The sequence below is a fragment of the Telopea speciosissima genome, chromosome 7, assembly GCF_018873765.1.
Source record: "Telopea speciosissima isolate NSW1024214 ecotype Mountain lineage chromosome 7, Tspe_v1, whole genome shotgun sequence".
Taxonomy (NCBI): Eukaryota; Viridiplantae; Streptophyta; class Magnoliopsida; order Proteales; family Proteaceae; genus Telopea; species Telopea speciosissima.
Genome location: NC_057922.1, coordinates 46,833,518 through 46,845,992, shown reverse-complemented (window position 1 = coordinate 46,845,992; position 12,475 = coordinate 46,833,518). Strand labels below are relative to the sequence as shown.

The window sequence follows — 12,475 nt, the reverse complement described above, 5'->3', positions numbered from 1 at the left end:
CAGATGGCTCATCGGTCCTTTTATGATGTTCCTCTTCCTCTCCTCCTCTTGGATATCACCTCCATCTAAAAGTGGATCAATGGACACCATCATCATCTGATGCAGACGGTGTGCGAGTGACTCTAGCGATGGTTGTAGATTAATTGACATCTTTCTCATCAACTCCCAAGCAAGGGTGGGATTGAAAAGGCCATGGTTTCTGTGAGTGAACCTGGGCCTCGTGTGACATGAACACGTTGACATCAACACGCATCTGCTCTGCAGTCTCGGTGTTGGGCCTATCCTACCCTCATCCAATACACGGGTACCTCGCTCCATCCACTTGTAGAGGGGATCTTCCTCTTCTATATCCTCCTGGAAGATGTTGGTGAGCTTGTTTGGGTCGTTGTCGTTGTCCATGCCCATATATATGTGCTGCATCTTTAGTCTCTTGTTATAGTACACCATAGTTGTTACGGTGTCTAGGCGACCCAAGGCGTTGGGGGGGGGGCCTTGGACGCAAGGCGACCAAAATGCCCGCTACGCGACCAAGGCGACACTAGTTGTCAAGGTGCCTGGATGCCAAAGCGGTTACCTAGGTGATGCCTTGACAACTATGTAGTGCACATACATCAACTTTTGAAGCCATTCGTGACCCAATTGATTCCCACTTTTGGAGTGGATAAGGGAAAATGTACTCCAGTTATGTTCACATCTGGTTGCAGAACATGTCTGTTAGAGCATCTTCAATGCTATCTTCCTCAAATTAGGTGTGTCTCTCCCATGTAGAGCCCACCATTCACCTGCCTTAGTGCATTAAGGTTATTCTTGTTAAGTGCTGGTACTTGGTAGTTGGTAGTTGGTACATACTTATATTGAACTAATAAATTAAGGTGATGAACCTACCAGGAGCAGGAGTTTCCCGACCAGACCTTGCAGTTGCGCGACCAAAAGATCTAGTCGCATATCGGATTTTTTTTATTTATTTATATCCATCCAAGGATTGCTAATGTTAGGAACTTAGGATCAATATCAAATTGTAATTAGATGCCTTTCCATGTACTTAAGAAAGTACAAGTCTCACTTCATTGCTGCAACTTGCTTGTACTGATGGGTTTGGCTCCAGCTTTGTCACCACATCTTCCACTGCATCAATGAAATCTTGGTTCATCCCAAGTTTGTGTTTGTATGGGTATTTGTGATTGAGATAATAAGATGGAAATGATAGGAAAAGTTGCCAACACGTAATGAGATTCTAAATGTAACGTAAGTTGGCTATAGTTAGATTTTGTTAAAAAAAAGAAGGGAATGAGAACGCTACTTGGGTGTGTGCAGTGTGCTGTCCCTGCGCCCAGACATAGGGGTGGGGAAATAACCGCCGTGCCCCCGTGAAATTCCGCCTTTCCATGGGGGTGTGGCGGTCATTTTGCCTGCCCTCGTCTGGGCGCAGGGGCAGCGCATCGCACGCGCCCAGGTAGTGTTCTTTCTCCCAAAAAAGAAAAAGAAAAAACTCATCAGCCTCATGCAATGGATGCATAAGTTTCTTCTTCCAGCAGTCTTGTATAATGTGAAGATTCTGCTTGGTAGCATGTGGTGCCGCTGCCTGCACGTGCTCCTTCATCAACTCCACCACAACATATAAGTGTGGCAAGGTCAGCTTCTTCTATTGAGTCAACCATCTTTAACACCTTCACCACTGGCTCTAGTGTCATAACGACCTTCTTCAGATCTTTCCAGAACATGTCTGGATATTGTTGACTGGGCTGCTCTACCTCTTGGAGCATCTGTGGTGGAGGGCTAGTAGGGAAGAAGAGGGGGAACTGGGAAGAATCAGGGTAGCGGGGGGAGAGAGGAGAAGGGACACACATGCACAAGCACTCTGTTGAGCATTCTATCAATTTCAACTTTCAATATTCAAACCTCTGCTCGGCTACCATATTACAATGCATATATAGGGGAGAGTCTTGCATAAAAATAGAAACCTAACTAAAATGGAAACAACTCAAAGAGGAAACTAAGAAGGAATTGGGAAACCAAATATCCTACGTAGCTGACAGAATAAAATAAACTAAAAGACATTATTTCCCCAAATAACATAAATTCCTAAAATCCTACTAAATTCCAAAAACTCAATCTGGACCCAGTTTGGTCCAAGGTAGTGCACTTGCATCAATCTAGCTCCCTCCAACTAAACCATTCCTCGGACATAAACATTGACCTAAGTCCAACCATCTTTGTTTCGAAGATCTTTATGGCAAAGTAGTTTGTGATGAATCAAGTTAAGCTGGGTCTCACCAAATCCCCACCATACTGTCTCTTCAACAATTGTAGGACCATAGAACTAAATCTCGCAAGATCTCGATTTTTCCAAGGCTCGAGACGAAATGGCATCCGAAACATAAAACTACAATAACTCGAGCGAGATCTCGACCTAAACTCCTTTATATGAGTGCCAGATCTCGAGATCTCGGTGGGAAGTCTTGGTATACAGACACCTATCTATGCAAAAATTGGTATACAAACACTTATTTATGCCAAAAACCAGTACAGGCACTGATTTATGCCTAATATCATTTAAGTAAATGTTTCTGTATTTGAAACATTTACTTAAGATATTATTCATAAATAAGCAAGTACCCCCCTATTTGAATCCAATAAAATTAGTTAAAAGTCAAATTCTAAAAGGAAAAAAAGTCAACACCCTAGTTAGCACGCACAACATGAAAACGTATGCGTTCCTAACTGGGGGGTTGAGTTTTTTTCCTTTTGGAATTTGATTTTTAACTATTTTTGTTGGATTCAAATAGGGGGGTATTTGCTTATTTATGAATAATATCTTTAAGTAAAAGAAACATGTACTTAAATGATATTAGGCATAAATAAATGTCTATCCTGGTTTCTGGTATAAGTGTCTGTCTGTCCTAGTTTCGCACTAAGTGAAACTCCTATTTGGACTTTGTTTTTGCAAAATCTGATAGTACCATTGTGTTTAAATGGCCTGAAATAAGCTGAGTACCAAGTTTTAGACCTAACTAGGTCTAAAACCCACTGAAACCAGGTTTGGAGTTGATAAAAAAAAAATGCACCAACTCGACCGAGATCTCGAGATATTTCGAGACAACTCAGTTTTTCCCAAGATCAAAACCTGGTCGAGTTCTGAGTTTTAGTTCCTTGTGTAGGACATATCCATGGTTGTATACAAATGTGGTCACTTTTCTTGCCCTCTCAACCACATTTCGTACCATGCTTCTCCATGTCTTCAGCATGAGGTCGATGCAGTGGGCTGTGCATAGAGTCTAGAACAAGCGGTACCGGTTGTTGTGCATTTGTCTCTCTCTGACCTTCTTGATGTTACTACCGTTGTCGGTAACCCCTTGATCACATTCCTTATCAACCTCATCGACGACCTCCTTCAGCATCTTGTGAATGTATCTTGCAAGCTTCCTCTCCTTGGATGCATCCGTTGACCTCCGAACCATGGTCCTACCATCGCAATAGACCATGAAGTTGATGATGGACCGTCTTGTGAGTCCAGTCCAATCATCACACATCACAGTCACACAATAGTGATGATCGCAACGGCTTCAAGTTCCGTATGTATTGTGCGAGCTCGTCTCTTTGCGTGGGCAAATAAACTTTCATTAAGTCATAGGCAGTGGGCCTTTTAAAGTTTTACTCTTGAGCCAGATTCCCTATAGTGTGTAGCATGTCTTGTTGTATGGTCCCTGAGTGGCATCAGCTGGGATACTATGGTAGAAGAATAACTTCGACATGGCGTCACCCACTTTACCTGAAACCACATGTGCTTCAACCTCTTCTGTTGGCATTCGGCTGTATGAAAATGGGAGTATCCTGTTTAGTGATATGAATGACATCCTCGTCTGTTGGGAGTTGGGACTCCCCGGACACCCTGTGATCGTTTAAGGAAATTCCGTTTGCATGTACTTCTTCCTCCCCGAATCCTGCCCTATTCAAAAGCTGAACTACTACCACCAACCTCTGGTACAGCTGGTCTAGAGGAACCAACTCCTCCCCTGAACTCTATGGTTCTTTCATGCTCTTGCCAATGTGTAACTTGCTCACAGCCTTAACCCATCGTTTCTTTCTCTCCTCTCCTGCTGTCGCCACATCACCAGACATACGCTTATCACTATCATATTCCTCCTGTGTAGCTAGTTTTTTCTCTAGCATTGTATCGTAGTCTTAGATTGGTAGGAGACCAACTAGGAGCCAGTAAACCAGGATCTGTTGGGAACAGGTAATTTGAAAAGGTCAAAATAGGGTTTTAGGGAAAAATTAGGGTTAGGGTTTGATGTGTTGGTTATGCTAGGCAAGTGTAAGGGAGTCTATCAGGGAAGGTCTCAAGTTGTTTTAGTGGTTGGAAGTAGGTTAGATGGGATAGGCAGCAAGTTAAGTTTAGGGTTTGGGGTTTTGTAAAGTGTAAAGTGAGGGGATCTAGGGTTTAGAGTGGAGGTATAGGGGTTTCCTTTGGATTGAGTTTCCCTTTAGGGAAGAGGGATGTTCGATCCAATTTTGGGGCAGAACTGATGGCTAGTTTGGTCTATGGGTAATTTAGGGTTTTGGGTTTTAATTTGGAGATGGAGGATCTAGGGTTTTGATGGATGGAAAGGGGCAGAAGTATGGATCGAGTGTAGGGGATAGGCAGTGGATGCTATTTCTGCAGTTTGGTGGGTTTCTGATGGTTGAGTGTTTCTGGACAGAATTGAGAGTAATGAAAATTGAAAAATAGAAAGGGGAAAGTTAGGGATGGGGTTGTAGAGGATTAGGAGAAGAAGGATGGGGATAGGGAATCTTCCAACTTACTTGTAGTTGCAGAATTGTCCAGGCAGCAACTTGTTTGTTGGAAAAACTTGAATAAAAATTGATTCTTGAACTGAAACTTGAATAAAAGTCAGATCTTGGACAAAAAACTTGAATAGAGCTTCAATAGAACCACCCGGGCTTCACACCGCAAGGTGTTGATTGGATCAAACACCAATCCCACCAGCGAACCACCTGGGCTTCCCACCGCCAGGTTTCAATCGGATCAAACACCGATCCCACCAGCCTTGATCAAACACAAGACAAAAATCTTCAATGGAGAAGAAGAGCAGCAAAAGTTTTTCATTAATATCAAAATTTGTGTTCAATACTTGCCTGCCCCTTACAACCTTATATAAAAGACTCAAAAATAGACTCTTACACTAAAAAGGAAAGGCCTAACCCAATCCTTAACCTATTAGGTAACTTAAACTGACTAGGAAACTGAAATTGACTCAAAACAGAGTCCTAATCCAGCCCTCTTAAACACTTAAAGAAAACTACTAAAATAACTTAAATTGAACTTTTCGTTGAACCGGTTCAATTTATGAACAAAAAACCAAAATAAAACTAAGTATGGAACTTAAACAACTAATCCCGTATGCAACCTAATTACCCATATTTTGGGCCCATAAAAGTGGCCTATTACATAGAAAACCCATGGGATCAGAGGCCAACATGTATAGAACCCAACCCTAGATTTATTCCTACTAAAACAAGCCTATTTTGGTGATGAATCTGCATCATATTGCCTCATTAAACTCATTCCTCGCCGCCTTCTTCAACCTCCTCTGTATATTACCCTTCATAAGGGCAGTCATGTACTTTTGTACCTCACCATGGACACTTGGGAATTTCATCACACCCTTGAACCTACCAGCCAGATGCCACCAGACACCAGTCTTGTGGCCCCACCTACCCGCATCCTTTTCCCATTGTATATATTTACCCTAATTTTGCAAAAAATCATTTCAAGAAAATCCCAAATTTCATCTACCTATCAAATTCATGTTAGACACTTGAAATTAGATGTTAGTATAGTGATTAACTACTGCTAATCATGTAATTCAAGCCCTCCAGCTTCTAAACACATGAAATTTGAAGAAATCGAACCAATTGGGGCTTTACTTTCAAATTAAAATTTGGGAAAATTTGCATAAATGTTGCTAAAATCCACCAAAAGGTTGAAGTGGATGCCCCTGAATTCACCACCAAGCCTGGATTCAGCAGCAAATAGAAGGGTTTTGGTCAAAAGTCTGGGTTTCTAAGTGATTCTGGTCGAAATAGGGTGAAAGTCGTAGAATTTCTATGAAATTCGTTGAAATATCTCTAAATGCTGCTTTTATGTAAAAGCAATGCACCATTTCGCCAAAACGACTTATACGGTACAAAGTTCCGGTCATTTCGACGAGATGTTTCGCCTAAATATGGTACTCCCTTTAATTCGACTTGCATTACCCTTTGGTTTCTGTTGAAAGCGAAATACTATTGTGAAATTTTAATTTAGAACCTTGTGAGTAACTGTAATTTGGAATTATGGGTTTTGGTTTTCCCTGTGGAGTTTTGGTCTGATTTTATCCTTCCATTTCTCTCACTTAACACTTTGAATAAAGAATCTAAGAGGAGAGCTACCTTGTGATTTGTTTGTTCCTTAAGTCCATAGAAAAGATTTAGTAAATGAATTGAAATAAAGATAAGGGGTTCAATGGCAAAACAATGTGCAGTACAGCCCCCCACCCTGGTGAAAAGATTGTATACACACAAGTACCCCAACAATATACATTAATCCACTGAGACGAAATTCCGGAGTTATTCACGAAATGCAATTCAGGGGTCTGTTAAGCCCATCTGTGAGATTGTGTTAATTATTGAAGATCCTGTCGTTTCTGGCCCTCCTAAGGCACCGGATAATGCCCATGGATTAACAAGCATAGCCTCTTACTCCTTTTCAGCAATTGATGGTTAGTGTAGGATGTAAAGCTTAGAGATGAGCTACTAGTGTAAAATATGTATTCCATGAATTAATGTTTGAACTTTCATTGGTGTTGCTTTGTGTTTTGTTTGATGATTTAAGATTTTACTCAGGGGACAACCAATAGGCTGCAAGAATAATGAAATGGATATTTGATTTGGGAACTCAGAGTTGAAGAAGGGAGAGTTAGTTATCCTTACTACAGTCTGCGAAGGGCTGTTGTTTCATCTTAAAAGTATTAGACTCCTAGATGTTCTAAATTTGACTTTGGCTGGGTAATTTATCTTTTCTGTCCATCTTTGCTCTAGCTGGAGCAGTCCTGTGCACAGGGGATTGATGGTCTTGTGATAATTAAAGAGTTTAAAGCCTAGTATCGTTATGCTTGCTTATTTAGGTCATGGGGTTGTCAATGGTCTTGGATGGCTTGATCTGCAGGCTCGTGGTGACATATTTGGCTGCTCTGTTGCCCCCCTCCCCCTAAAGAAAAACCTAAGTTCTAGGCTGGGTTTTGGTCTCAAAGATCAGTGGAATTCAATACTCGAAGTTTCTTATACTTGTAGGAGGCTAAGATTTCCATGCGAGTGGGTGATTTGGGAATACTGGAGGTGAATTGAATGGCGTTCTTTTTTTTTTTTAATGGAATGAACAATTCAAATTTATTTAGTGCAAATCCTTGTGCATATAATGATATAATGCAACCATATCAACTTCACATGAAGCAAGCAGACAGTTAAGGTCATAGACACATTATTCTCACAAGATGGATTTGAAGTCCTCTTAGATGCTTAGATGGCCCTTCAATTAATCCCATTAAAATCTTTCTGCATGTGCTAGGCATATGAGCATTATATGCTTGTGCAGACTGCAGCCATGGGGATCTACTGTTACAGCAGGGTCCATCCATTTAGGAATGTGGTACCTGTAACAGGTAAGATCGTATCCGTGCCTGTTGTGCCATGGGCATTTAATGCTCTTTTCGCTAACACTCCCTCTCTGTATGATATTCCAGTATATGGTCATGCTTGATGTACTTGCAGATCCTAGGAAGTCTCTGTCTCTCTCTCTCTAGCTTCAACAATTTTTGTTCCTTACACAAACCCAAAAAAGATTGAAAAGTTAACAACCTGCCTAAGGACAGTGCCATCAGCCTTGGAAGGAACAGAGCCATGAGTAGAATGTGTTGTCCAATTACAGTCACAGAGCCATTACTAGACACCTTAAAGCATTCAGGGAAGACATACTGTATGTCTCATGAAGAAATGATGTTACAGCTTTGAAATCTCATGCAATGGTTTATATAACTGAAGTAATGTAGTTTATTCTTAATCATAGCTCGACTACATTAAGGCTTGATTAAAGCAAGCAAAAGGGATGGTAAAAAGGCTATTGGACAGCGTATGGGGGCCTATAGTGTAAAATATGTGAGTCAAGGTTTTGCAATTGTGCACAAGGTTTGAACCAAAACATGGGGGCCATAGTTGTCAAGGCATCACCTAAGTATCCAGCTGCCTTGATTGCCTATGCACCTTGTTGGTGTTGCCTTGCGTCCTGGCCGCCTCCAACGGTCTGGGTTGGCTGGCTTTGGATCCCTAACACTCTCTCCGTACCAGTTGTCAACCTGGTTAGGTAAGCAAAATTGTTGTTACTGGAAAGCGGTTAGTTGTAATTATATGTATAACTAGGTAATTAATGTCTAAGAACCACAACGTTATGTGTAAGAATTACTTTGGAATTTTTTCCCGCTGTCTTGGACATTTAAAACATGGGCTTTATGTATTATTTTTATTCATGTATTTATGCGTGTTTGTGTGCACATCCACTAGATTGTTTTACTTTATCTAATTAAAACAAAGAATGCTGAACATTTCCCACAGTTTTTTTCTTGTTCCCGATTTTACTTACTATGGTTGTATGTAGATAGGTAAAGAGTAGTAAAATTATTCTAGTTAACTTCATTAATGCCATTATTGTTGTAGTTTTGTTGGTCTCATGACTCATTGAAATATGTCGTTGCAGCTTGAGTACGATGTTTTGGAATATGTTGTGATCGAGCGCTTGGCGCAAGTGGGACGTGAGAAACTAAAAGATGATGGCCTTAATGTATCAGATTGGCTTCAATCTTTGGCTTCCTTTTGGGGCCACCTGTATGTTTCATTTTCTTACTTGCAGTATTTTGTTCTAAATCATATTACGTTTAGTAAATAATCTGAATTATCGCTGTTCAGTTGTTTGCTCCCTTTAGTAGCTGCATTTTCCCTTTATTAGATCTGCTGTTTTCATCATCTATTGCTCAGAATGTAGTTAATTTTGCATAATTCAGATGCTTTGGTAATTAACTTTTGATCGTTAATATTCACCCAAAAAAAAAACTTTTGATCGTTAATGCCGATCTAATTGGTACCAAAGTTCCGTTCTCAAGTTTTCTTTTCTATGGATGCTGGGTACTTGTTTAAAACCTTTCATTTTTATGTGTGTGATGCTGGATTTTTCAGATCTGACTTTTCTCACTGGCCTGCAAGTAATGGGCCCACTAATGTATTGGCAGGGATCCTGATCTGACGGCTAGATGTATCTTTAGATTTAACAGTTAGAAAATATTTGAAGGAATATTCCAGATCTGAAGGTCAGATTTGAATAAATCTGATATCAACTGTAGGTCAAAATTTCAATGAATAGCTATCAGATTTCATAAATTAATTTCAGGATAAAAAAATAGTAATAAAATATCCAAAACATAGAAATTGATGAGGTGGTAAGGTGAAGAGAGAAAAGGGGATCGATAGTAGTAAAAAAAGGAGAGAGCTCCTCTACTTGCACTTCCCCAGTCTTACCATGGCTCCAAAATCATACACCTAAAAATTCTTCCAGAGTCGGACCAAGTGCTCCTCTACTTGCATTTCCCCAATCTGACCATGGTTCTGAAATCATACACCTAAAACTTCTTCCAGAGTCGGAGACCATGGAAACAACTAATCCTCTACCTGTAGAATCCCCCTAGAGGCTGGAGCAAATTCATCTGGGAAAATTCTTGCATTTCTTACTTTACTCGGCTCCCTGTTCTCTAGCTTACGTAGCCACCCACAATTTATAAGTTAAAGTATCTTTATGGGAACACCTAATCACCTGTGGAATCCCAAATAGAGTTATCAACTCAATTCATTTATCTCTCTTGAAGTGCAGTGCATTCGACGATGGCTGATGGTGTGGAGATATTCTTAATGTAGGTAGGGAAGGAAATACTGAGTGACTAGTACATAATCCTTTACATGTAAGACATATTACTCGATGCGATTTTAGCAAAGAAAGCACATGTGCAGAGTCATTGCTTTATGATTAGATGGTTGATAGTGATGCAGCAGTGGTACATCGATTGGGCGCCAAGGCTGGTTCTTGTTTAGCCCATATTATGAGTTTAGTTAAGCTCATCGACCCATCATGTCAAGGCAGCATTATGCCTCTTGATCAGAAGCTTAAGGAGATAAATTCTTATCAGATCGTGTGGGGTCCAGCATCGATATCTTGGCTGTAATACTTCCTTCCGGTAGGAGGCCTAGAAGAACTTGTGGGGACCACCTGTACAGCTGGCTTATAGGAGGGTTGCTGAGATTCTTTTCAGACAATAACTACTTTCTAATTTCCTTAGTTTCTATTTTCATAGTTGGATCTATTTTCTATTTTCTAGCCATAGTTTCTACTTTTATTTCAGTCCTTGTTTCCTTTTATGGTTATAGTCTAAGTTAGACTTTTATTACTTAGGGATCAAGTCTCAATTATTTCCTTGTGAGAGACTTTTTAGACACTTTCTATTTTTTGTTACTTTCCTTTTTGGCTCTAGCCATGAGCATTATTTATGTAACTGAGACCTTAGAGTTTCCCCAACGATTAGAAGAATGAAAAGCTTGGTTGTTTAGCCATGGTTGTTGTGAGATGCAGTGAGGTGAGAGGCTTTTTGAGTAGGTGAGATGCCTAGGAGAGAGTGAGAGGCTCGAGCCACCCTATTCCCCCTATCTATCCCCTTCTTCTATTGATTTCTGATTCTCCATTCAGATCTCAGCTGCTGCTTATATTATTGACCAACCGAGCTCCATTAAGTTGCTGATCATCACCATTGAAGCCCCCAAGTGCTGTCAATGGTTGCTATTTATAGAAGAGAGATAACCTCATCTGCGGTTTTGTTTTCTCTCGGACTTTGGTGCTGCTATATCTCTGCAACTAAGGAGATATTGTTGCTGATATTTTGGGGTTAGATTCTACCCATAGAGAGCCCTTCTTGACCGGCTTTGGAGTGTGTTCTGATCTCAGATCTGAGAGATTAAAATTCTGTCAATCATTACCTGTGGGTGACTTGTTCTTCAAGTTATCACTGCTGCAACTTCAAGGACCTATATCTCAAAATCCATCCATTGGAATTGAGTGATATTTGGAGCGAAAGGTCCCCACATAGAGACCTACACTTGACCAAACTTTGGGTGTCTTTGGATCACTGCTGTGGCTGATATTGGAGTTCTGCTATTGTATGCTAGATTTTGAAAGTTCAATAACTACATAATCAGCCATTAGCTGGCTGCTCTTTGGAGGTCTGATTCTTACCAACAATCCTTCTTTTCGATGGTAATATCTCCCCTATCCATTGGTTGTTGCTGTGTTAATTAATTACAAGAGTATTTTCTGAAGTTTTGCCTCTATTTTGAGTCTGCGTTAGAGGTTAAAGGCTGCAGCCTTATGTACCTATTAGTTGGAGTTGTTCCCTTTATATGTTGGGTGTTGTGGGAAGTCAAAGGGGCTGATATGAGTATGTTATCTACTGATTGAGTCAAGCTTGTATACTGTTACATGTCTGAAATCTGAAATCAGTACCTATTTTGGAATTGTATTGTGATCCTGCCTGGGGATGGGATAGTTGAATCCTAGCTGTACATTAGATATTGCCCCACCCAAAAAAAAGAAAAATAGAAAATAAAAATGGTGATGCCAATTTTATTTTCAGGCCCGGTTTAGACAATATCTAACAATCCCAGGTCTAGGGAGAGGGGATAAAAGATTTTATTCAAGAAACAATTTCCAGCTTGTGACATCCTCTAGATCTTAGTGCACTAGACAAGATTTAATTTGGATACACCAGTGACAGAAGTTACCTGGATATGGTAGGGCTACATCCTCCAAGATGTAGTGCAGTAAATAAACAATATTGTATTTCAGCAGAGTTGGGCGGACTTTGAAGTATAAGTCTTCACAGAACAACATCTGCTAGGCACCATGGTGGCTGGACATTCGCCTTGGCTCACCTTGGTGCCATGATAACTTCCTGAATCTCATTAAATTGGTTTTGTGGAGCATATTGAATTACACCATTATAGGTTGATACCTGTTAGAGGTGGTTGCAAATGTTACATTTGTGGAGAAGTTTAACATACTCTGGTTTGTTTGTTCATATGGATTTTGTCGAACAGGTAATTAATTTAAATATATGGATCAGGATGGTTCTTTTGACATAACTGCATTTGCATCTCAAATCAACTACTGAAGCCATTGTCATGTTGCAGGTGTAAGAAGTATCCCTCAATGGAACTGAGGGGACTGTTCCAGTATCTTGTGAATCAATTGAAAAAGGGGCAGGGGATTGAGCTTGTCCTCTTGCAGGTATTTTGCATGTTAAGTTCTTCCATTTTGGTGTGTCATTATGAAAGATTAGATATTTTATAC

At 40.3% G+C, this 12,475-nt stretch overlaps 1 protein-coding gene across 1 annotated transcript in view; it reads left to right on the top strand.

Moving 5' to 3' along the window:
* Positions 1-12,475, top strand: part of LOC122668897 (THO complex subunit 2) — a 72,348-nt gene that overhangs the window by 29,287 nt on the left and 30,586 nt on the right. The window contains exons 19-20 of the mRNA XM_043865468.1: positions 8,789-8,916; positions 12,316-12,412. Coding sequence (XP_043721403.1) covers positions 8,789-8,916; positions 12,316-12,412 — 225 coding nt within the window. The remainder of the gene's footprint in view (positions 1-8,788; positions 8,917-12,315; positions 12,413-12,475) is intronic.